Consider the following 25053-nt stretch of genomic DNA (forward strand, 5'->3'; position numbering starts at 1 on the left):
CCGCTCAGTATTCCTGACCGTGTCCGTTCTTCTGTCGTCTCTCCCCCCCAGATGGCCACGTGTCACACGTGCAACACCACCAGCCGCTACAGCGGGGGGGCCAACCGGGACTACGGGGCGTCGCCGTTCTCCAGGAACCAGAGCACGCCGGGAGGAGGAGGAGCCCCACGCCACCGCCAGAAGACCCCACAGACGGGCGGCGGCGGCAGGGTCACCTCCACCTCCACCTCCTCCTCCTCCTCCACGCCCAAGTCTCTACGCAAGGACAAGACCCCTTCTCGCACGCCCAGGTATGAGCTGGTTTGAGTTGAAAAGCCATTAAAACCCATTCTGACCTGAGATCAGATTCTAAAGATGTCTTATACTGTACATCCTGACAGTTTTCTGAAAAAGCCTATGTTTCTATGTCAGTCGTTCTTCGATTTTTCTAAAAATAGCAGACCTACAAGCTCGTTGGCGCACTACGAGCTTGTAGATCTGCTATCTTTCAACAGCTAAAGCATAACATAATGCTAACACCAAAAGGGGTTAAAAACCCATTTAGACCTGATCTGAAATGTTTTCTATGTCAGTGGTGCTCAACCTTTCTCATGTCAAGGACCTCTACAATTATTTAATTGGCAGCCGACCCCCCCATCTGAAAATATGTTGTTCCAGGGATCCTCCCAGAAGCAAAAGAAATTGTTAAAAAGCTCTGAAAAAATATATATTCAAATATTTGCACCACATTTTCACGATAAAAGAAAATGGCAGATCTACAAGCTCGTAGCACGGCACTCGGTAGATCTGCTATTTTCCAATGGCTAAAGTATAACATAATGCTTAAAACACCAACAGGGGTTCCCGGCCAGAATGGGTTAAAACCGCGAAAGCATCTGTCATTTTTTTGAATTTAGCTGTATATATATAGTTACATTTTTTTACATTTTATTTGGGGGGGAAATGACTAGACTTTACTAACCTAGACAGAGCAATGTCATTTCTACTTTTGAATAATGTTTTTAAAGCAAGTACTCCATTAACTTTAGCTCAAATACAAGCTACACTTCCTCTGCCAACCTGGGGGGGGGGGGGCAGCGGACTGACCTCATGCCTCCTTCTATGCATGAGGAGTCCAAGCTGCTTCTTTTTACCTGACAGGGGGGGACAGTTTCCCCGGCCGGACGTAGCGCGTGGAAGGAACACGTTATTCCGACCAGTTCCTTTCCCCTCCATCAGGCGCCCCGGCTGGCCAGGGGGAGGCAGTTTTAGAGACCAGGATTACGCCATTTTTTTGTGAGGGTACCTACCTACCCCAGGGGACACAGGGAAAACATGCTTGAGTGATATTTGACCAGGAGTATTTATCGTCATCTGGGTGCAAACATCACGTCCGAAAGTGTTTGAAAAATCATTGATTGGTCCGAACCTAAATACATAATTTGGGAGGGGGGGGGGGGGGGGTCCTTGGGCATGAACAAGTTTGAGAACTACTGATTTAGAAGGCATTTGAGGTCTCTGTGGGTTAAGCTCACTAGCTCACCAAGGCTGGGTTTCAGTAAATGAAGCTGCTGTCACTGTCTGGGGCGTCAGAGAAACAGCTTGAGACCAACATATCCCTAACAGCTTGGCTGGGTCTCTATTTACGGCTGTCACTGTTATTATGAAATATTGGTCGACGATGAATGTTTTCTGAAATGATTCTGACTGATTTAATGGTGTTCTCTTGGCATTGAACACGGAGAACATTTCTGTTTAGCCGTTTAGGCTTATTATAAACATGATTTTATGGATCGATACAGAGTGATATTTAATAGTATATAGCCATACATTGTCCAAAATGGGTATGCCATGTTGAAAGTGGTTGTAATTCTGACACTTGTGATTATCTCAAATAATGAACATTTTATGTTCTATTTATATTCTATTTGCCATGAGGCCCATAGGGGCAGGAGGCTTTAGCGCCTGTTTCTGTAGCGTCACACAGCTTTATGTCCAAGCACACCCCCTGGACATCATTCTAGTATGTCACAGAAACTTAACCCCAATCCAAGCCCTTAATGCTGAGTTGGCCCCGTTTTTATAGTCTTTGGTATGACCCGGCCCGGGAATCGAACCCCGACCTCCAAATCTCAGGGCTGTGACACTCTAACCGCAAGGCCACTGAGCTGGAGATTATGATGTAGCTGTGTGACAGGCCCTACTAACAGCTTGGCACACAAACGGCTGGGTTTCTATTTTATTCTTGCGTCACGCGGTCCTTACGTTACGTGTGCGTGTACGTGTTGGTGTTCGTGCTTGCCGTATCGCTTTACTCGTTTACCTCGGCCTATCTGCTCTAACCGACGCACGCTCTCACACCCGGAGAGGCGCCGTCGTTTGTCATTGGACATGTTGTCGGTCGGAAACGTTTTTCTACCAAGCAAGCAGAATATCAAATTACTGTACTTTCCCGAACTCCCATCTCGTTCCCTGCCGTTCCTCCTCCGTTCCTCCTCCCCTGAAGTTCTCGGTCGCCACGGCTGATTTCATTTGGATTTCATAGACATAGCCAGCGTGTCTTCCATGGAACCACCAGACAAGTGGCCTTGTGTGGTTAGAGTGTCCGCCCTGAAACTGGGAGGTCGGGGGTTCGATCCCCAGCCGGGTCATATCAAAGACTGTAAAAATGGGACCCAATGCCTCCCTGCTTGGCACGCAGCATTAAAGGGTTGGATTGGGGGGTCAAATCTACTAATCAAATGATTCCCGAGCGCGGCACGGCTGCAGCTCACGGCTCCAAGAGATGGGTCAAATGCGGAGAACAAATTTCACTGCGGTAACGTGTGTGACAAATCGTATGACTTTTCTTTTAATACTTTTGTAAATCAATAAACACTCTGTGTCTCTCTCTCTCTCTCTCTCTCTGCAGGGCCTCCACCTCTTCCTCCTCCAGCACCCCGGCCTCGGCCCCCTCCTCCTCCTCGTCGTCCAAGGTGAAGAGGTGGGTGGTCCAGCGCCTCAGCAAGATCCTGGTCCGGGAGGACGAGCCGGGGCGCAAGAAGAGCAGCCTGAAGGACTTCCTGTGCTCGCTCTGAGCTGGAGCCTGCTTCCTGTAGCCTGCTTCCTGGAGCCTGCTTCCTGCACTGGAGGCACAGAATACACCTCCTCATGCAACACAATGTTTTCTTTGTCAAACCCCCCCCGGGGGGGATTAACCCATTTTGGGAGGGAACCCATTGTGGTGTTCGCATCATGTCGTGTTTTAGCTATTGAAAAGTAGCAGATCTACAAGCTGTCAAGCTCATAGCGCGCCACCGAGTGGCCAGCGCTGTATACGAGCTTGTAGGTCTGCTATTTTTTGAAAAATCAAAGACATTTTTAAGAATCTGATCTCGAGTCAGAATGGGTTAATAATGAGACTGTCAGGATGCAATAGACATTTTTTTTTAGAATCTGATCTCAGGTCAGAATGGGTTAAACCCACCCCACCCACGCTGTGACCCCCGGTTCAACACCAATAGCTCGAACTCAGGAGATCAATGAGGGATCTTCCTAAGCAGGTGTGGATAGGACAGGGGGGGGGGGGGTTGGAATGGCCCTCCTGGAATCCCTGGCACAGCAGTACGGGGGGGGGGGGGGGGGTTACAGCGGAACTTGAGAGTCAGCGCCTTGTGTTGTTGAAGCCTGTCTTGAGAGGGAGTGTGCTTTTATTTAATAGTGCAGGGGGTCCTAAACGTTCTTCAGACTATTAAAGGACACTCCTTTAGCTGAGAGACCACCCCACCCCCTCCCCCCACTTTATTGTATAGAATTGCGTCGCAGATTAAACTTTTTCAGAGACTGTTTTCTTAGACATAAGTGTTGTGTAAATTATTGTCTTTGTTTATTTTGTTTTTTTTACACACTATCTTTTCTATGTTGGATTTAGCGTAAACCCCGTGATACTTGGTTAACGTGACAGTTGGCTCTGTGGTCTTCTCTGTTTTTTTCCCCCTCTCTACACCAAACCTCTTCAGAGAAATAAGAGAATAAGGTTGCTAAGTATGGGGTTGAAGTGGTTGACTTTATTGCTGCCACTAGGGGGCATCATAAGCACACCTAAGGAATGCCACCCGTCCGCTCTAACTCTACGCTCCTTGTATTCAGGAAGGTGTTCCTGAATCCTGTTATAATGGAGGCTCAATGGAGCTCCATTTAAAAAAAATCCCATAGCTGGTGGGGACGGAGGCTCTCCATACTAACCGGAGCAATGCTAAAAAAAGGTAAATTGACATGTTGCCACTTTCATATATGGAGTTATACGGTTAATGTCCACGAACATACGCGTAGTTAGCCCCTTTTAGGTATCGATAGTCTAACTACGTTTATAAACGTAAGATGGCAGCGAAAAAGTTAAAGGAGAATTCCATACTAAAAGGCTTTCTTACCTTTCTTTGTAGTTGTTACGTCCCCATCAAAGAGGTCCAGGTGTTATTTTGTGCAAAAGCTCCTTATTGGCTATTTCCCCTACCATTTAAGCCCTAAATGAATTGCATTGAATTGAATGGGATGTATGGGGTGTTGTGCTAATTCGCTTATTTCCATCGCTCAAAATTATATATTTTTTGTATATATCCTCTCTTCATAATGTAAATTATAACCCAAGCGGCACACTTTACTACTTATTTCGTTGGAAATAAGCGAATAGCAAGGTAGGGGTCCCGGACCCCCTGTTGAAGACCCCCAATTTAGTGTCATTTGTGGCGGGCCTTCCTTCCCTTCTCATGGTTCTTTTATTGGGGGAATTCCCCCGTCTCTCTGCTGGCGTAAAACGGTGCTGGAAGACCTCTGTGAAAGGGTGATTTATTTATTTATTTGATTTCCCCCCCCCCCCCCCCCCTTTTTATAAAAATGACATTTATACGATAAGAACATTTATATGAAAACTATATATTACTTTGATTTCTACACTACTTGAAGAGTACCTTTTCTATATATATGAATTGAATTTAGTTTGTTACTTTAGTTTTATTGCTCAGAAATGATTTGTTGCGACTTTATCTTAACAATGCCACTGGCTAAAATAAGGCTCATTGGTAGCTGTTTACAAAATGTGCATAGAATGCGGCAGTACTATCGTATATAAACACAGTTTTTGTACCTAAAGCTTTATTTTGTCACACACACACAGCCACACAGCCACACACACTCACAAGTTGATGTAATCGAGATGATCATGATGGATTATTGTTTTTAGAAAGGGACACATTTTCTTGTTGTTTTACATTGAACAGGCACCTCTGCCTATAAGACTTGTATACGACAAGAATAACTGACCATCCATATTGATCAAGGGGACTTTTCTTTAACCCATTCTGAGACTTTTGGTGTTGGCATCATCTTATGCTTTAGCTATTGAAAAATAGCAGATCTACAAGCTCATAGCGCGCCACCGAGTGGCGCGCTACGACCTTGTAGGTCTGCTATTTTTGAAAAAATCGAAGAACGACTGACATTTTTAGAATCTGATCTCAGGTCAGAATGGGTTAATCAGACCAGTGTGTCCGGTGGAAACCTCGTATGAATCTGATCTGAACTGTTTATTGCTTGCTATACAGTATTCACAGCATTTTGTACCATCTGTCCCTGTCAACATTGTTGATAATATTTGAGTTTTGTATGATGAATCCTATATTCCAGTCCTGTTTATTGACCTGTTGGACTCAGGGCGACGGAGCTCTGAACGTACCTCAAATTGATTGCTGTACCCTGTTTGCTTTTACTGCATTAAAACTCACTCTTTGATACATCTGTGTTGATGATGATGGTTGTTGTTTTTGTTTTTTTTGTAGTGTAATGCTGGTGTTCACATGCCCCGGGGGAAAGATGCAAAGATGCAGTCTATACCATTCATTGATCATTGTCAATGGAAGCCAGCAACATGAAGATGCAAAGATGCATCCAATGTTTGTAGCTGCTGCAAAAGCTATTCACAAATAGCAACGAATAGGTTAAACTTCAGCTAGCCGTTCCGCAGTGACTGCTTTCATGTCATGTTGACAGTATGATGATCAGACATAATAGCCCTAATGCCCTTTGCTGCTGGCTCTGCCACTCTTTGCTTCTAGCCCTCGCATGAAATGCAGACTAGCCTCTCCTCTAGCAGAATTATAAAAAGACAACGTTTTACCTGCTCACCAATACAAAGGCACTTTGTGTAATTTAGTGGACGCACTCTGAGCCCCCCAGTGCCCCACTGCAGTGCCGGTTCTAGGCCTTTTGAGGCCCTAGGCAACATATTATACAGAGCCCCCCCCCCTCCTGCTTTGCCACGCCGGATAAAAATTGTAAATTTGCCATGAAAATGCTTCAATCTGGTGCACTTTTATCGTATATAAACACAGTTTTTGTACCTAAAGCTTTATTTTGTCACACACACACAGCCACACACACTCACAAGTTGATGTAATCGAGATGATCACGATGGATTATTGTTTTTAGAAAGGGACACATTTTCTTGTTGTTTTACATTGAACAGGCACCTCTGCCTATAAGACTTGTATACGACAAGAATAACTGACCATCCACATTGATCAAGGGGACTTTTCTTTAACCCATTCTGAGACTTTTGGTGTTGGCATCATGTCGTGCTTTAGCTATTGAAAAATAGCAGATCTACAAGGTCGTAGCGCGCCACCGAGTGGCGCGCTACGACCTTGTAGGTCTGCTATTTTTGAAAAATCGAAGAACGACTGACATTTTTAGAATCTGATCTCAGGTCAGAATGGGTTAATCAGACCAGTGTGTGTCCAGTGGAAACCTCGTATGAATCTGATCTCAGGTCAGAATGGGTTATTGACCTGTTGGACTCAGGGCGACGGAGCTCTGAACGTACCTCAAATTGATTGCTGTACCCTGTTTGCTTTTACTGCATTAAAACTCACTCTTTGATATATCTGTGTTGATGGTGGTTGTTGTTTTTGTTTTTTTGTAGTGTAATGCTGGCGTTCACATGCCCCAGGGGCCAGATGCAAAGATGCAGTCTATACCACTCATTGATCATTGTCAATGGAAGCCAGCAACATGAAGATGCAAAGATGCATCCGATGTTTGTATAGCTGCTGCAAAAGCTACACAAATAGCAACGAATAGTTTAACCCATTCTGAACGGGAACCCGTTTTGGTGTTCGCATCGTGTTGTGCTTTAGCTATTGAAAAATAGCAGATCTACAAGCTCGTAGCGCGCCACCGAGTGGCGCGCTACGAGCTTGTAGGTCTGCTATTTTTGAAAAATCGAAGAACGACTGACATTTTTAGAATCTGATCTCAGGTCAGAATGGGTTAATCAGACCAGTGTGTGTCCAGTGGAAACCTCGTATGAATCTGATCTCAGGTCAGAATGGGTTAAACTTCAGCTAGCCGTTCCGCAATGACTGCTTTCATGTCATGTTGACAGTATGATGATCAGACATATAGCCCTAATGCCCTTTGCTGCTGGCTCTGCCACTCTTTGCTTCTAGCCCTCGCATGAAATGCAGACTAGCCTCTCCTCTAGCAGAATTATAAAAAGACAACGTTTTACCTACTCACCAATACAAAGGCACTTTGTGTAATTAGTGGACGCACTCTGAGCCCCCCAGTGCCCCACTGCAGTGCCGGTTCTAGGCCTTTTGAGGCCCTAGGCAACATATTATACAGAGCCCCCCCCCCCTCCTGCTTTGCCACGCCGGATAAAAATTGTAAATTTGCCATGAAAATGCTTCAATCTGGTGCACTTTTAGATCAAAATTAAGAAGCTAGGTGGGGGCCACATATGTTTATAAACAAATCCCAAATGTTTATAAACAAATCCCAAATGTTTATAAACAAATCCCAAATGTTTATAAACAAATCCCAAATCCCATGAGACTTGGTCCTACCCCCCCAACCATGAGACTTACTACAGGTCAACTGGTAGTGGTCCTACCCCCCCCCCATGAGACTTACAAATCCCAAATTTTATAAACAAATCCCAAATGTTTGTAAACAAATCCCAAATGTTTATAAACAAATCCCAAAATGTTTATAAACAAATCACAAATGTTTATAAACAAATCACAAATGTTTATAAACAAATACCAAAATGTTTATAAACAAATCCCAAATCCCTTGGTCCTACCCCCCCGACCAGCCCACTGCATGTATAAAATGCACTTTTTGGCCACTTTTTCCCTCATTACAGCCAGCAAAATGCACAGATCCCCAAGCTTATAAGTTATACACAACATGTGTGTACATGTGTGATGTAAAGTGTAGAGGCCCGTCCCTCCACACGATAACTGTAATTTTGTCTATGGCATAATGGCAGAGATCATACCACAACTAATGGTAATGACAGTAGACATTGACAGTGGTGAGAACGGCAGTTGTTTTCCATCCGTTTCAGAGTAATTAGATGAATGCAAACTCTTAACAGACCATCACATTCTGTATTGTGTAGTAGGCCATTCTGTAGCTCATTATTAAATGTGTGATAATGAGTCATAAGAAATCTTTCAAATATCACTTAATCAAATTCAAGTATAGGCCTACAGGCAGAAAGACATTGTCCCGTGCCTTTAGTTTTGACCTCACCCATCATATTATGACGGGTTAATTGTGAACACTAGCAAAATCTGAGTTATTATGGTGATCATAATAAAACAGATTTAGCTATTGTCGTGCAGACGTGTTGCAGTGTGAATGCTATGGACTTGTATAATGCTTTTGGCTACACTGGTTTTGTCTGTTGGGCTAAGCATAAAACAACAATTTAGCCTAGATTGCCATCTAGTGTTCATAAAACAAGTAAAAATGAATTTGCACCTGACGTAAATATTGGTAGAGGGCGCTATAAATCCACATGTTCATCATTCATGTACTTTTTATTTGCATTGGGGATTTTAGATGCCTCCAGATTGCGGCAGTATAGTGCCTCCAGCTGGCGGATTCAGGTTAATTTTAGATCACCTCAACGAGAATCAATTGACAATGAGATAGTTTGTTTATTTTTGGACCATAATGCTTAATATCATATGAGACTATTTATGTTATTCTCCATAGCGAGGACTTCCATTAACCCCTGAAGGGATGCGCGAGTGACGTCAGGAATTTGGCTCTTTAAAGAGAGGTTCGTTAGTGTGTTTGCTGTGGAACTTTTGAATTGATACACTGCGACTTGAGTATTTTGAAATAAACTTTAAAACTAAAATAAGCAAGCAATGTAGAAAAAACGTTGGAAATGGGGAAAGCTTCACAGATGTGTGTGCCTTTTCAGTCTGGACCACATTCAGTCATGGTTTATGTAAAAAATAAAACAGTTGAAGTGATTTAATCTGGGTTACATTCACGGCGATCATCTGCATAATTGTGTTTTACACGTTATTGTTAAAACAGTATTTTAGAATATAAATGTTTGTAAAATATCTGTGCAAAGTGTGTGTGTGTGTGTGTGTGTGTGTGTGTGTGTGTGTGTGTGTGTGCGCGCGCGCTACATTTTGGACAAGGCGTCTCCATTGATAACCACGGCTGTCTTTCTGAGCTATGGGATGTAGTAGACTCGCAGGAAATACAGGACACACAGGAAATACAGCACGAGCGAGGAGGAGGAGGGACCACGTAGCAGCTCGAAGCTAGTAGTTGTTAGCATTAGTTAGCATGAGCTCAGATACATTCATTTCTCCTCCTGCAGCAGAATAATTAAACAATTAAAAACGACTGCTATATAGCTCGAACGACAAAACGGTCAATTAAATGCAACGAACATGTCGGACAGGAAGAAACGAAGGCGAGGGGAGCACGAGGACGACGAGGAGGAGAGGAGAGGAGAGCACAAGAAGAGTAAACAACACAACAGCAAGGAGTCCAAACACGACCTGCAGAAACTCAAGACACAAGCCAAGAAACTGGAGAAGGAGGTCCAGAAACTGAAGCACGTCGAGACGTTGTGAGTTAAAATCCAAGTCCACACTTTAGTTTATAAACTCCTAACTTATTATTATTATTGTTAATGTTATTATTACTAGAGCAGTTTATTGTTTATTGTTTATAAGGATCCCCTTTAGCTTTTGCCTTGACAAAAGCTATAGTCTTCCTGGGGTCCGACACAGACAAACATTTAACATTTAACAAAGGCAATACTTACAATTGTTTACAAACACTAACTCAAAATAAAACATAGTAAACTAAAATATAAAATAAGAAATAAAAAACAAATAAATAAATCACTTTCAACGCATTATACATTTTAATTATTATTTCCCCAGGGTTACTGCAGTATGGTTTACATAAAAGGTGTTCTTTTAACTTGATTTTAAAGATGAATTTTGTATTTGTATTGGTTATACACTTTGGTAGTGCATTCCAACCTATTACTTCTCTTTAGATAATAGAGGCACTGGCCAGTCGGGCCTACTTGGAACGATGCAAGTTGGAAATGAATGCACCACCCAGATATTATGTCTGTGTTCCTTATATGCCCATATATGGAGTTCTTTGTCAGTACCTCCCACTTTCATGACGACGCCAGGCCCAGGAAATAATTCCCAATGCATTTTCCCCATAGACATTTCAAAAAAGTATTTATTTAAAGACCTTTTAAGCGTCCTACGAAGCCAACTCGAGTCGTGACAAATCATGACATTTGTTGGACCAAACAAACAATTACAAAACATTGTGTTTATTGTCAAGATTTGTCACAACTCGAGTTGGCTTTGTACGACGCTTAAAAAGGTCTTTAAATAAATACTTTTTGAAATGTCTATTTCTATGCTATTCTATTTCTATGCTATTCTAGCAGGTGGGCAACCTGAAAGCAGGTGGGCAACCCGTAGTGTCAACGCCTGGTGGAGTCTTTTTTTTCTCCCCTTGAACTATCTGTAGTACCACCTGGTATGGATGGTTTGTCTGCAGCCCTAAAGTCACAACTGCTGCAACAACTGAACATTTGTTCAAAGATTGTTGGACAACAACTTCAGAAACTTTATACATCCACATATGCATTACAGCATCCTAAGGTTAGCAAGGAATATCACCTCTAATACTAAGCATGTGTTGTATGGAGAATATAAGTTGCTACCTTCAGGAAGGAGATATGGTGTACCATATCTGTACCAGCATACAATAAGGTCAGACTAAAGAGGTCCTTTGTCCACCAGTCGACCTTGAGGCTTTATCAGGAGATGTAGTAGCCACAGGATAATCTAAGCGGTGGATATTGCTCATGTCTTTATGTATGTAAATTGTCTTGTTTCTTGTGTTATGTCAAATGTGTGTATACTGTATGTGTTCTGCATACTTGGCTGCTGTGTCGCAAGACAAATTTCAGTGTGAACTGACAATAAAGTACTGTATCATATCATATCATATCATATCATATCACTGTTTTTGATCCGGCACCCAGCCAGCTGTTTTTCAATCTCCGTTTGCCAACCGAGACAAGGCAAGCCATAGGCTTTCTTGGATAAATCCTCTTAGCAGACTTTGTATTGAACTGTTAATCAATGAATTAATTAATTAATCAATCAGACAGAACAGACAGTGGCCTTGTGGTTAGAGTGTCCGCCCTGAAACTGGGAGGTCTGGGTTCGATTCCCGGCCATACCAAAGGCTGTAAAAAAGAAATAGGACTCTAGGTCGTCCTCAGACCATCGTCTGAGGCTGCGGGCTCATGGCTCACCGCTCCTTGGCTGCAGCTCACCGCTCCTTGGCTGCAGGCTCACCGCTCCTTGGCTGCAGGCTCACCGCTCTTTGGCTGCAGCTCACCGCTCCTTGGCTGCGGCTCACCGCTCCTTGGCTGCAGGCTCACCGCTCCTTGGCTGCAGGCTCACCGCTCTTTGGCTGCAGCTCACCGCTCCTTGGCTGCGGCTCACCGCTCCTTGGCTGCAGGCTCACCGCTCCTTGGCTGCAGCTCACCGCTCCTTGGCTGCAGGCTCACCGCTCCTTGGCTGCAGCTCACCGCTCCTTGGCTGCAGGCTCACGGCTCCTTGGCTGCAGGCTCACCGCTCCTTGGCTGCAGGCTCACGGCTCCTTGGCTGCAGGCTCACCGCTCCTTGGCTGCGGCTCACCGCTCCAAGAGATGGGTCAAATGCGGAGAACAAATTTCACTGCAGTAACGTGTGTGTGACAAATCGTACGAATCAATCAGTCAGGCTATCCATCCATGTGAAGTTATTTGTAGCCTGTTGTGTTTCTTTGAGAATCTTACATTCAATCCAAAGGGCTTTATTGCCATGAGAACACATCCGTTTTTACATTATAACTCATGACGTGTACTGTACTAATTTATTTTATATTTTGTCTTCTTTTCCTACAGCTATGAGAAGCCGCCTCCTGGACTCATTAAGGTATGGACTATGGCGTGAAGACGAGACATTAACATTAAGCCTAAACACACACACACACACACACGATCTACAAGCTCAAAACGCGTCGCATTGCAACGCGTTTTGAGCTTATAGATCGGCCATTCTTTGCTACGACAGTAATATGCACTGTGGCCCCTCTGTAGTGAGTGTGGAAATATATTGGCCCTCGTCAAATTAGCCCACCCCTGGTCTAGACTCTAGGGCGAATACGAGAGAACGGGACTGTATAAGTATTTGAACAACATTGTGTATTTGTGACCAGATTTGACTGAGAGACTGCCATCGCGCAAATTACAGCTTTTCACCAGAGGAGAAAAACTTTTTTTTGTTTTTTTTCTTCCAAAATGAGTTAATAGCACAGGCAGACTCTTCACATACTAGAGCATGTCTGAAATAAGTGCCAGAGCTGAAATCAACATGTACATATGAAATAAATGCTAGGTGTAATGTTAGAGACCACAGAAGTGAACCTTTCAAGCCTGTTTTCTCAACTCACTGTTTTCTCTGCAAGACATTGCTCTATAAGCCATATCTCCAAAACTGTTGGGTCAAACTGAACAACCAATATGTCAATTTGAAGCTGTGATTCCCTGCTTTCATATGACATGAAAAAACGAAAATTCTAAAAAAATCCAATGGCAGTCCCTCAGTCAAATTAGTCACATTTGCCTTATGAGAGACGAGAGAGTGTAAAGTGTGACGTTGTTTTGTTTGATGGTGTCGTGGTGGTGGTCTCAGGAGAGCGATGAGAAGCCAGAGGACTGCATTCCCGCCGACCCGGGGAACGAAGACGCCCGGGACTTCCTGGCCCACGCACCCACCAAGGGCCTCTGGATGCCCCTGGGCAAGGAGGTCAAGGTCATGCAGTGTGAGTACCATCTTCTTTTTAATGATTTTATCCAGAAGGAAAACATTCTCTGAGGTAAATGAGTTATAGGGCTGTATTTTGCGTGTCTTAAGTACCAGGTCTTATTCCCTATAACTTGAGTAAACTAAAGACCTGGAGGCGTGATGATCAATGGCATTTGGCTATTCTGAGTGGCCAAAGGGCATTGATCACGCCTCCAGGTCTTTAGTTTACTCAAGTTATAGGGAATAAGACCTGGTCCTTAAGACACGCAAAATACAGCCCATAATGTTTTAGTTATTTCAAATAATATGCTACTGGCTGTATTCTTCTTTGGGAAAAATACAAAAAGATACTCCTATGGAAAGGCTATATTATTTTACTTATATTGACCGATTTAGTAGGCTTTAGTGTAGCCTATGTAAGGTTTAACCTCATCAGTCAATCATAATTCCCACATGGCGTAAAGTTAGGATAAATTCAAAGTTTCAACACCAAAGTAGGACTGAATGTTTCCTTTATCCTCGTGTTGGGCTTCCGTTTTCACAGAAGTTTTTATTTCTTGGCATCATGGATTCTGCGAAAGACACCCAGGAAAGTGTTATAAATCTTCTAAACGTCATTGTCATTTATCTTTTTGCAAAAAGTGCGAGGTGTCCCTTTAACCCATTTAGACCTAACGTTGAAATTTAAAAAAACGTCTTCTAAAATCTAAATCATGACAGTTTTCTGAAAAACTTGTTTTTCTACGTCAGTTGTGCTCAACCTTTTTCATGTTGAGGACCCCCAGAATTATCTGTATTTTACTGCGGACCCCCATCTAAAAATATGTTGTTCCAGAGACCCCCCCCCCCCCCAGAAGCAAAGATTTGAGTTAAAAACATTCGCCTTTTCAATAATAGCAGACCTACGAGCTCTTAGCGCGGCACCTGTAGATCTGCTATATTTTTGCAATAGCTAAAGTATAACATGATGCTTGAAACACCAAAAGCGGTTCCCGTTTTTTAATGTGTTCATGTCTTCAGTCCTTTAACCCTGAACAAAGCCTGGCATTATTGTGCCCATCATTAATTCCATCAGTCGTCCCACTGGTTGGCATGGGCATGTGGGCAGCATGGGTCTGAGCAGGTCATAGAAGAAGACAGACAGACAAGTCACACACCGCAGACAGACAAGTCACACACCGCAGACAGACAGACAGACCAGTCACACACCACAGACAGACAGACAGACAGACAGACAGACAGACAAGTCACACAACACAGACAGACAGACAGACCAGTCACACACCACAGACAGACAGACAGACAGACCAGTCACACACCACAGACAGACAGACGGGGCTCAGTCAGAAAGCTGGCATGTGTCTCTCTGTGGTGGGATCTGATTGGCTGATTCGCTCCACTTGAACGCTCTGAACAACTGTGTGAACGTCACTACAATACATGACTACAGTATGACGTGGTTCGTCTTCTAAGACACAGTGAGCGTGAAAAGCGTTAGTCAAAAGACTGACTGAAACCAAAGAAATGCTGCGATGCTGCCTGTGGCCCCAGTTCATCTCTCTCTGTCTGTACAGAGCTGTATAAACACCTCTGCTGAATCGCAGCTCTATAAGCTGTCATGGAGGTTTTTTTAAGCCATTCTAATTTCTGACCTGAGATCAGATTCTAAAAATGTCTTCTACATCCCGACAGTTTTCTGAAAAAGCTATGTTTTCATCTCAGTCGTTCTTCGATTTAAAAAAAAATAGCAGACCTACAAGCTCGTAGCGCGCCACTCGGTGGCGCGCTACGAGCTTGTAGATCGGCTATTTTTCAATAGCTAAAGCATGACATGATGCTAACAGCCTAACACCAAAAGGGGTTCCCATTCAAGATGGGTTTTTAAATAACCTTGCCTTAGAGACACACACATAACCGGCTTTTGTGTTCTCCTTTTCATGAGTCATAAATTATGATGATTTTCTTCCTATTGAGTCACAGACTGCTGCCTACGCGTCTTTTTGTGTGTCGACATGTCAATCATCACAGTCAGTCAGGCGAGAGGAAATTACCATAAATATTATTCTCTTCAAATTAATATGACGGTTTTGATTTCAGGGAAAGAAGTGTGGGTGGAGGTGTGCATAATTTTACGCTCTCTAGAGTTGAATTAATGTTAAAAACATCTGAATGACTTAATTTCCAATAAGTCTACACAAGTTTATGTGTTATTTTGATCAGTGTTGTTAGCCTGCTATCTCTCCTAATGATACCACATCAATTCAATACAGCAATGGAATTGTGGACACAACTCTTATCCAATGGTAACAAAATAATGAAAATATTGTTTTAGTCTTGGATCTGAGAGGCTAAAACTCTGGGGCTTAAAATGCAGGATAAATAATGGGAGCTTGATGTGAAATGGGTTGGAAACCTCTGTTGTAGAACACTTGTTTCTCAAAGTGGGGTTCTTTTGGGGGCATTTCCAGAAGTCTCCAGCTAAAGTAGTTAACATAGCATTACAATCATTTACTTGGCTGTTTTCCGTCATTTAAGAACAAGTGTTGCAGAAAACCATCTAAGCATTCCATCATGGTAATAATGATGAGTGGCTTGTTCACCCCATTGTGTCAGCTAGAATGGTGCGCTTTAAATGTGTGAATGTGGCTTTTCAAGCCAATCGGTGCTGTGTGTGTGTGTGTGTGTGTGTGTGTGTGTGTGTGTGTGTGTGTGTGTGTGTGTGGTGTGTGTGCGCGAGCGTGTTTCGTTAACAGGTTCCGTCTATCCGACGTGTCCACACGTCCTATGGAATCCAACCGACGCAATTCATATTCATATTTATTCATATTAGGGTCCCGTTCACTTTAGTTCATAGCACGGCAGAAATAATGCCTCGTCTCTCTGCTAATCCAGGGCGCTATCTGATGGATATACTGAGCGCTTCATTTCTTCTGACTTCTCATCCGTCCACCTCTCGTTCAAAATATGAACGCTTTGGAATACTTGGGGCCGATTCATACTCCTATTTTAGAGCCGAATAAAAGTCGGTTCGGCTCTGTAGAGCCTACAATGTGACGTCATTTGCGGGTATCGTCCTAAAGTCCACTCTTCGGTGCTACTGAACATTTCTGACGAGCCGAAATCATTTCACAGCAGGTAAAATAGGAGTATGAATCAGCCCTTTAGTGACATAATGGAAACGAGAGCATGAAGGTAAGCTAGCAAAGAAATTTCTCCGTTGTTTCCGGGGGGGGGGGGGGGGGTTTCAGAGTAAAAGCAGCCATGTTTTCCCGGCACCCCAGAGCTCCTATTTTGAAGGAATCTCGACCGGGACTGATTGTGTTTTAATGTGTGTAAACCCTTAATGTCTCCACAGGCTGGAGGTGCAAGCGTTACGGACACCGGACAGGAGACAAGGAGTGTCCGTTCTTCATCAAAGGCAACCAGAAGCTGGAGCAGTTCAGAGTGGTGAGTCTTCTGTTCAGTTCAGAGTGGTGAGTCTTCTGTTCAGTTCAGAGTGGTGAGTCTTCTGTTCATCAGTTCAGAGTGGTGAGTCTTCTGTTCTGTGAGCTTGTAGGTCTGCTGTTTTTGAAAAATCGTGAAATGTGCCTGGAAATCTTTGAATATAATATTGTTACAGAGCAAGTTTTTAACTCAATTCTTTGTTACTGGGAGGGGGGTCCCTGGAACGACATATTTTCAGATGGGGGGGTCGGCGGGCCAATGTCGTATATATTTGCGGTCCTTGACATGAATATGTTTGAGCACCACTGATACAACATTTAGAAGACATTTCTTACATTTCGACGTCAGGCCTAAATGGGCTAAAAAAAATTCAATAAAACACACGTTCAGTTTGATAATATTATTGACTGGCTGCTGGTAAACGTTTCACAACGCCCACGCCATGAATTTCACCCTCTGAACTTCAAAGGCATACTGGGAAGATCTGCAGATATTTATCACCCCCCCCCCCCCCCCCACACCAAATCATCTCTGAACAAGCAACCAACGCGATTACTGTCTTTGATGCCCTAACGAGTTACAGAACACATTTGACACAACCACTTTGAATTGTGTGCAAGAATGAAGCCTCACCACGCGTATAAAAAAATGCACTTTTTTGGCCAGAAAGGGATTTGTTTTTCCCCTAATTTTAGTTAGGGGAGGCGGTGGCTCACTGAACCCCTGATTGCTCCCGATGTGCTGGTCGGTGCCTTGCATGGTTTCCTCCGGCATCCGTGTATGAATGTGTGTGTGTGTGTGTGTGTGTGTGTGTGTGTGTGTGTGTGTGTGTGTGTGAATGTAATGTGTGTGAATGTAATGCACAGGCGCTATATATAAATGCACCATTAACATTTACTCCACTGCGCCCTCTATCGATATTGCCAAGCGAGAACCTCATAGAAAATACTTTTAGTTTAGATAGTGAGACGTTAAAACTAAAAAAAAATGGACTAAAACGATTTGTCTTGACTGGACTGACTTACAACAGTTTATGCCATGATGATGTGATGTCCATCAGTGTTTGTTTGTTTCTTCTCCTTTTTGAGGTGCAGCCACTCCATTGTATTGAAATCCATGCTTTGGAGGGCCAGAAAAAGTAGTTAATAAAATAATGACGCAACATCGCAAACTATATGACGTCACAGCCGTGTCGTTTAAAATGAACGTAAAATGACCCAAACGCCATTTATCAACGTGTGAACGAACACCTGTGGCCATAACCTTCTAACTAAAGATTATCTGAACACTTACTGCGTGCCGTGTGCCGTCATGAGAGATCCACAAAGACTGTCCGTATAGTGAGCATTTTGCCATAATATTCAGGAGAACGACGGTTATCGATTTTTCTGTGCAGCCCTGAACCGTATAGTGTGCAAAACAGCCCCCCGTTATCGATCAGCGTGTGGTCGTCCTTTTTGTCAGAAATGATTGGCTGGAGCGTGCATCTGAAAGCACGAGCTTGTGCTACCGCCGTGGCCGTGGGACAGAAGCTGTACTGTTTTACATACATGTATTTCAAGGTTCACGTGTTCAACACGGTGTCCCTGCGCTGGAGGACGCTGCCCCCAGAAATGGGAAATGACAATAGTATTGTCGTATTGACCCACTCCATGTACGGGGCTTCAGCCCTGCTCATAGACGATATCGTCTACTTCTGGGGAGGGCGGGGACATGGCAGTAGCAGTAGTACATATGCCTTTGACGTCGACGCCCACAGATGGTTCGAGCCCCAGGTTTCTGGGTCTGTTCCAGAGTGGAGGAGGAACCACTCAGCCTGCGTCGTGGCGAAGGTCATGTACGTCTATGGAGGATGCAACATGCAGACTGAGGTCCTTAATGGCACGATGTACACCTTGGATACCAACACCATGGTCTGGACTTTGATTAACGCCAGAGGCACTCTGCCAGATGCTTCATATGGTCACTCTGCCACCATCATTGGGACGAAGATGTTTGTATTTGGGGGCAGAGGGGACCAGCAACAGCTCTACAGTAATATCAGAGTGTTCGACACAGAGACCAACCTCTGGCTGAGCACACCCTCTCAACAGATTCTCCCAAACGCACGCGTGGATCACTCAGCCTTTACCTACAACGGAGAGCTGTACATATTCGGTGGCCGCAGCAATAACCAAACCTTCAACGACGTGTGGAAGTTCCGTCCGGAGACCTTCTCCTGGAAGAAGGTTGAGCCCAAGGGGACAGGCCGGCCGACGCCGATGCATAGTTTAAGTTGTTGTGTGGTGGGAGGAGATCGTGTCGTCCTCCTGGGAGATGCCTCCACAACTCCCAATCTTAGTCCCCATCATACTACCAATGACTTGTACATCTTAGACTTGAGTCCTGGTCTTAAGACGCTGTGCAAGCGAGCCGTCGTTCAGTACGGTCCGGATCAGTCTGAGCTTCCACACGGACTCAAGTGGGAACTGGCAGCCATGGGGGGCCGATGGTGGAACGACACAGACACGTATCACACAATGGCCGACGTGCTCTTAGACAATGTAGAAGGCTACTTGGCTAATTACTACTCGCCCGCTTTGTGGCTCGATCCCCGGCCGGGTCATACCAAAGACTCTAAAATAATGGGACCCAGTGCCTCCCTGCTTGACACTCAGCATCAAGGGTTGGATTGGGGGTGGGAAGTGAGGACGCTGGCGTCGACTGTTCGCCGCTTCACCTCCCAATGTATGAATGAATGAACCATTGTAAAGCGCTTTGAGCACTTAGAAAAGCGCTATAAAAATGCAATTCATTAATTCATTATTACTCTCCTAGAGCAGGAGAAGTGTCCAATGGGGTCGTCGTGTGCATGGAATCAATCAACATCTTCTCTGAAGCTTTAACCCATTCTGGACGGGAACCCCTTTTGGTGTTTTGACTAAGCATTATGTTATACTTTAGCTATTCAAAAACTAGCAGATCTACAAGCTCATACGAGCTTGTAGGTCTGCTATTATTATTTTTTTAATCCTAAAAATGCGGCACAAATCATTGAATATAATTATATATAATTCAGAGCGAACATTTGTAACTAAAATATTTGCTTCTGTGGGGTGCCTGGAACTACATATTTTGAGATGGGGGTCCATGGCCCAATAGAGATAATTCTGGGGGTCCTTGACATGAAAAAGGTTGAGCACCACTGACACATTCAGAAAAAAATTAGGATTTAGAAGCCTTTTTTTTATCGACCTCAGTCCAAAATTAAACCTTTGCTTTGGGGCTGGGTGCACTGCACACTGTGGAACATATAGGTGCACGCGCGCGCGCGCACACACACACACAGACTTGTTTCAATGCTCCCGGAATGCAATTACCTCCCGCTTTCTCTCTCTATTCCCACTACCTCAGCTGCACACTGATTAGCATTTAAGTGCAGCTGGATCACACTTGCTTTATCTCGCGTCGTCGACGACCGACGGAGGACGCCGTGCGTTCTCTAAAAAGCGCTGACCGGGCGGTCGGTCAGAGACGGAAGAGGGTGTGAATGTGAATGCCATGTTGGAAATGTGTTGAGCTGAAAGGAATTAATTTCCTGACGCTGATGCACATTGCGCACACGCGTGCGCACACACACACACACACGGTGGTGAGTGTTATTTTAGTAACGCCCTATGTGTGTGTCCCGCAGTATTTAAAGGAAAAACTGTGGAAAAAACTAACTCGTCTCTTTTTTCGGGTGGAAACGTCTAAAACTGTTAAGACTTTTCAGGATTCAAATTCAAAAGCATCAAAAGTAGCAGATCTACAAGCTCGAAATGCAGCACGAATTCTGATGGTTTTGTGTGATGCTGTAGTATTATCAATAGGACATTAACAAGGGCAAAATCCAGTGATTCTTCTTCTTTCATGTCACGAATGTTCTTTAGCCCATTTTGGGGACGGGAACCCCTTTTGGTCTTTCAAGCATTATGTTATACTTTAGCTATTGAAAAATAGCAGATCTACAAGCTCATAGTGCGGCACCGAGTGCCGCGCTATGAGCTTGTGGGTCTGCTATTTTTGAAAAAATTGTGAAAATGTGGCTGCAAATTGTGACAGAGCAGCCCCTGTCAGAATAATATGCTGTTCTACAATACAATGAGCATGTATTGTAGAACAGCAACAAATCTTTTAATATATATATTCTTTCAAAGTGAATGGTTTTTTAACTCGGGTCTAAATAGTTTAGTTGTGGGCAGTTCAATGTTTTCACCAAAAATACATGCTGGGAAAATACATAGGAGTTAGAAGCATTTTCTTTTCTTTTTTTACAAATGCTTAGCATTGTAGTGGATAGGATGGAGTATTGTTTTTTTGTGGGGGATCACATGATTCCTGGTTTGAACAACATTCTTAGGTTGGCGAAGAGCGCCCTCTAGCGTAATCACTGAGAACACAAAACACACACAAAGAAAAGTTATAATATGGAAATGAGAGGTTTCTAAATCAGTGCTTCTTCCCAAACCTTTTCATGTCAAGGACCCCCAAAATTGACACTTATTATTGAAAAATACTGTATATGCCAGAGACCCACCATAAAAGATCTTTATGGCTCTAGCAGTGATTCTCAACCAGTTTCATTTCAAGGACCCCCCCCCCCCCCCTGTGTGACATGCATTGAGCTACGGACCCCCATTTAATGGCATTTATATCTCTGGGACCCCCAATGTAAATTGTAAAATCAAGGTTAATTTACAAATGAAACGGGTCCATTTGGTTCCATTTCTACACTCTCAGAGTTTCAGACCTCCTAAGGGTCCATTTGGTTCCTAACTATCATTCAGCTGGGGGTCGGTCGGACCCCCTGGAACTCCCTGAAGGACCCCTGGGGGTCCTTAAATTGGACCCACTGAATGACAGACTGTCGTTGTGTTATTTTTGTCGCCAGGCACACGAAGACCCGATGTACGACCTGATCCGGGAGAACCGGAGGAACGAGAAGGAAACCAGGTACCATAAACACATCCTGTTGTTTTAGGGGGGAAAAAACATGGCATTTTATTATTATTCACATTCCCCTTTCGTTCAATTTCCCAAACAAACTGCTGCTTTCTGCAAAGTGCACCACAGAGCAGCCAAACACCTGTCATCACCCACGCACACACACACACACGCACACACGCACACACACGCACACACACACACGCACACACACGCACACACGCACACGCACACGCGGGGAACTGAAGTCCGGAACGGTTTCCATTTTCCAGAACCTCCACAGTGCCCATGCAGTGCCAGCTCATAGAGGAATGTCATCTTGGCAGATTATATGACTATGTTCACACAGGGGGAACCCCTGTTGTTTCAAGCATTCTGTTACACTTTAGCTATTGAAAAACAGCAGATCTACAAGTTCATATAGCACGCCACCGAGTGGCGTGCTATATGAACTTGTAGGTCTGCTATTTTTGAAAAAATCGTAAAAAAAATGCGGCACAAATCTTTGAATATATATTCTTTCAGATGGAACGTTTTTTTAGCTGCGTGTGAAATGGCAGCACATAACCCCCCCCAACTCCCCCCCCCTCCACTTCCTTTCCCAGTGTGTGTGTTTATGTGTGACTTAACACAGAGGTTACTCAGATGCCAGTGCATTTCTGAAGTGTGTGTGTGTGTGTGTGTGTGATTGTGTGTGTGTGTGTGTGTGTGTGTGTGTGCGCGGAGGAGGGAGTGGGTTCAGTCAGCTGTTGGGTTTGCATTCCAGTCTCTCACACACACACACACACACACACACACACGACCTGCACCGCTCAGTTTGCACGTGTGTGATTCTTTTTCTTTCTTCTGAAAACATATCTTGGGTATTTTCTGGACCAGTGGGTCCTGTGGGTATGGACCAGCTCAGTTCACTCTGCTTTCATAACCCCAGGCCATGGATCGCATTCTCTCCAAGCACAACAGACACTTATTTTAACCCACTAAAACCCCAGGCAGATTCTACACATTCCTTCATGAGTCTAAATCAACTTTTCGGTGCTGTTTATGGACCCCAAAAATTATATGTATTTGGCCCTCTCCCCCCAGGTCTGTGCCAGGGACCCCCAGCAGAGAAGAAGAAAACCATTTCAAACGTATTGCACATTTTTCAAATACTTTTTCTTTCAATTCATCAAGCTCGTAGCGCTGTGGACCATAGAAGTGACGCGCTGCGAGCATTTAATTGGGAGTTCACCCTCCTATTGAAATTATGTTTTGCAGTGGAAAACTATTACTTATCATATATGCGCTTATCTCAGGACTATTTGATCCTTGAGATTCCATCCTGCACTCTGCTTGGAAAATGTGCTTTCAATTGCTGTGCTCTCTCTGCATATTTACAGACTTTCACTCGAGTATAGTTCTCTAGTCTCTCTATAGGCCGTTTTCAGTCGGACAGATCAACAATCTACCCGTTTTTTAATTGATGTTGATGGAATTAACCTTTTCTTTATTTCTTTCTTTTCATATTATTGTTGTTGTAATCTCTGCGGCACCGCTGGAAAAGAGAGTCCCAGCCCTCCATGTGTTTTCCCCCTAAATAAATAAACTAAATAAAGGTTGAAATGAAATGAAATATTGATGCTATCTTAACATCTCTCTCTCTCTCTCTCCTCAGGATCCAACAGCTTCAACAACTCCTCCAAGACAGCACCTCCTCTGACAGCTCCTCCTCTTCCTCCTCCTCCTCCTCTGACGACCACAAGAAGAGGAAGAAGGCCAAGAAGGAGAAGAAGAAGAAGAAGAAGGAGAAGGAGAAGAAAAAGAAGAAGAGAAAGCACAAGTCGTCCAAAGCGGCCGGCCACTCGGACTCTGACTGACGAGCCAGGCTGGCGGCTCGTAGTCGCGTTGGTAACCTCCCAATCCTCTAGGACAGAGGTTACCACAGACCGTTGGTACCCTCCCAATCCTCTAGGACAGAGGTTACCACAGACCGTTGGTACCCTCCCAATCCTCTAGGACAGAGGTTACCACAGACCGTTGGTACCCTCCCAGTCCTCTAGGACAGAGGTTACCACAGACCAGGCTGACGCTTCATAAAATGTTCGCGGACCGGCTATGGCTAGGGGGAGGGGGGGTCGAGCATCATCGTACCAAAACACGGACGACAGTTGGACTGGCCTCAAGTAGCCTCTACACGCTGCTATAAATATTATTATATCACAACACGGACTCAAAGCTATTTATAAACATGAATAAATAGCAATTTACGACATGTCGCTGACGAATCTCTTATTGGTATCTTCATGATTCGAGTCTAAACTGTTTCGCAGCTGAAAATCCCGGTAACGCACCCGGCCGCACGGTTATAGATTCACGGTCAGGAGAACTTTGCGTACCAGTGGGACGTGTCCCGCGTACCAGCAGCGGTACAACCTCTGCCTCTAGGAGGCTTACTTAGCATGTGCTGTAGCATGCGTAGTAGCATGTTGCTAGGTAGTATACTGTACTTGTATAGTATAAGTATGTACTAAAACGGGGGGGTTTAGCAGCAGCTATAGGGTTTGGGCCGAGTGGAATAGTAAGAGAGTGGCAACACGCAAAGCGGGTGCCCTATAGTTAGGGCTATAGTTCCAAACATTGGAACTATCCCATTGAGTTAGAATGAGCACTTCCTCGTTCCATTCGCCTTACAATGGGAGTCAAGGGTTAGTGTCGCCACTCTCTTTCTAGATTACTCTGGGTTTGGGATCCACTCTCTTTCTAGATTACTCTGGGTTTGGGATCCACTCTCTTTCTAGATTACTCTGGGTTTGGGATCCACTCTCTTTCTAGATTACTCTGGGTTTGGGATCCACTCTCTTTCTAGATTACTCTGGGTTTGGGATCCACTCTCTTTCTATAGATTACTCTGGGTTTGGGATCCACTCTCTTTCTAGATTACTCTGGGTTTGGGATCCACTCTCTTACTCTAGATTACTCTGGGTTTGGGATCCACTCTCTTACTAGATTACTCTGGGTTTGGGATCCACTCTCTTACTCTAGATTACTCTGGGTTTGGGATCCACTCTCTTTCTAGATTACTCTGGGTTTGGGATCCACTCTCTTTCTAGATTACTCTGGGTTTGGGATCCACTCTCTTTCTAGATTACTCTGGGTTTGGGATCCACTCTCTTACTCTAGATTACTCTGGGTTTGGGATCCACTCTCTTACTAGATTACTCTGGGTTTGGGATCCACTCTCTTACTCTAGATTACTCTGGGTTTGGGATCCACTCTCTTACTAGATTACTCTGGGTTTGGGATCCACTCTCTTTCTAGATTACTCTGGGTTTGGGATCCACTCTCTTTCTAGATTACTCTGGGTTTGGGATCCACTCTCTTTCTAGATTACTCTGGGTTTGGGATCCACTCTCTTTCTATAGATTACTCTGGGTTTGGGATCCACTCTCTTTCTAGATTACTCTGGGTTTGGGATCCACTCTCTTTC

The 25053-nt window shown here is 44.2% G+C and overlaps 2 protein-coding genes across 3 annotated transcripts in view; both read left to right on the forward strand.

Moving 5' to 3' along the window:
- Positions 1–3246, forward strand: part of rmp24 (ribonuclease MRP subunit p24) — a 51306-nt gene extending 48060 nt beyond the window's left edge. Inside the window, exons 5-6 of the mRNA XM_080786961.1 lie at positions 52–290; positions 2891–3246. Coding sequence (XP_080643087.1) covers positions 52–290; positions 2891–3056 — 405 coding nt within the window. The 3' untranslated portion in view covers positions 3057–3246. The remainder of the gene's footprint in view (positions 1–51; positions 291–2890) is intronic.
- Positions 3247–9568: 6322 nt separating this feature from the next.
- Positions 9569–23691, forward strand: rp9 (RP9 pre-mRNA splicing factor). Of its 2 annotated transcripts, XR_013965594.1 has the most exons (7): positions 9569–9904; positions 12272–12302; positions 13062–13191; positions 16531–16622; positions 21532–21593; positions 23242–23501; positions 23634–23691. XR_013965594.1 is itself a non-coding variant. In XM_080786844.1 (6 exons), exons 1-6 carry the CDS (start codon positions 9723–9725, stop codon positions 23441–23443), a joined length of 699 nt encoding a protein of 232 aa, XP_080642970.1. In that variant the 5' UTR covers positions 9569–9722; the 3' UTR covers positions 23444–23557. The 2 variants fall into 2 exon arrangements, 1 of the variants encoding a protein (XP_080642970.1); XM_080786844.1 differs by lacking the exon at positions 23634–23691 and having other exon boundaries at positions 23242–23557.
- Positions 23692–25053: the final 1362 nt, after the last annotated feature.

This window comes from Protomyctophum bolini (genome assembly GCF_963924005.1).
Source record: "Protomyctophum bolini genome assembly, chromosome: 17".
Lineage (NCBI taxonomy): Eukaryota > Metazoa > Chordata > Actinopteri > Myctophiformes > Myctophidae > Protomyctophum > Protomyctophum bolini.

Bases quoted from the DNA above. Each gene is read 5' to 3' on its own strand.
- rp9 (XM_080786844.1), top strand. From the start codon at position 9,723: ATGTCGGACAGGAAGAAACGAAGGCGAGGGGAGCACGAGGACGACGAG. The intron at 12,303-13,061 runs GTATGGACTATG...TGGTGGTCTCAG, and splicing joins CGCCTCCTGGACTCATTAAG to GAGAGCGATGAGAAGCCAGA. The intron at 13,192-16,530 runs GTGAGTACCATC...ATGTCTCCACAG, and splicing joins GGAGGTCAAGGTCATGCAGT to GCTGGAGGTGCAAGCGTTAC.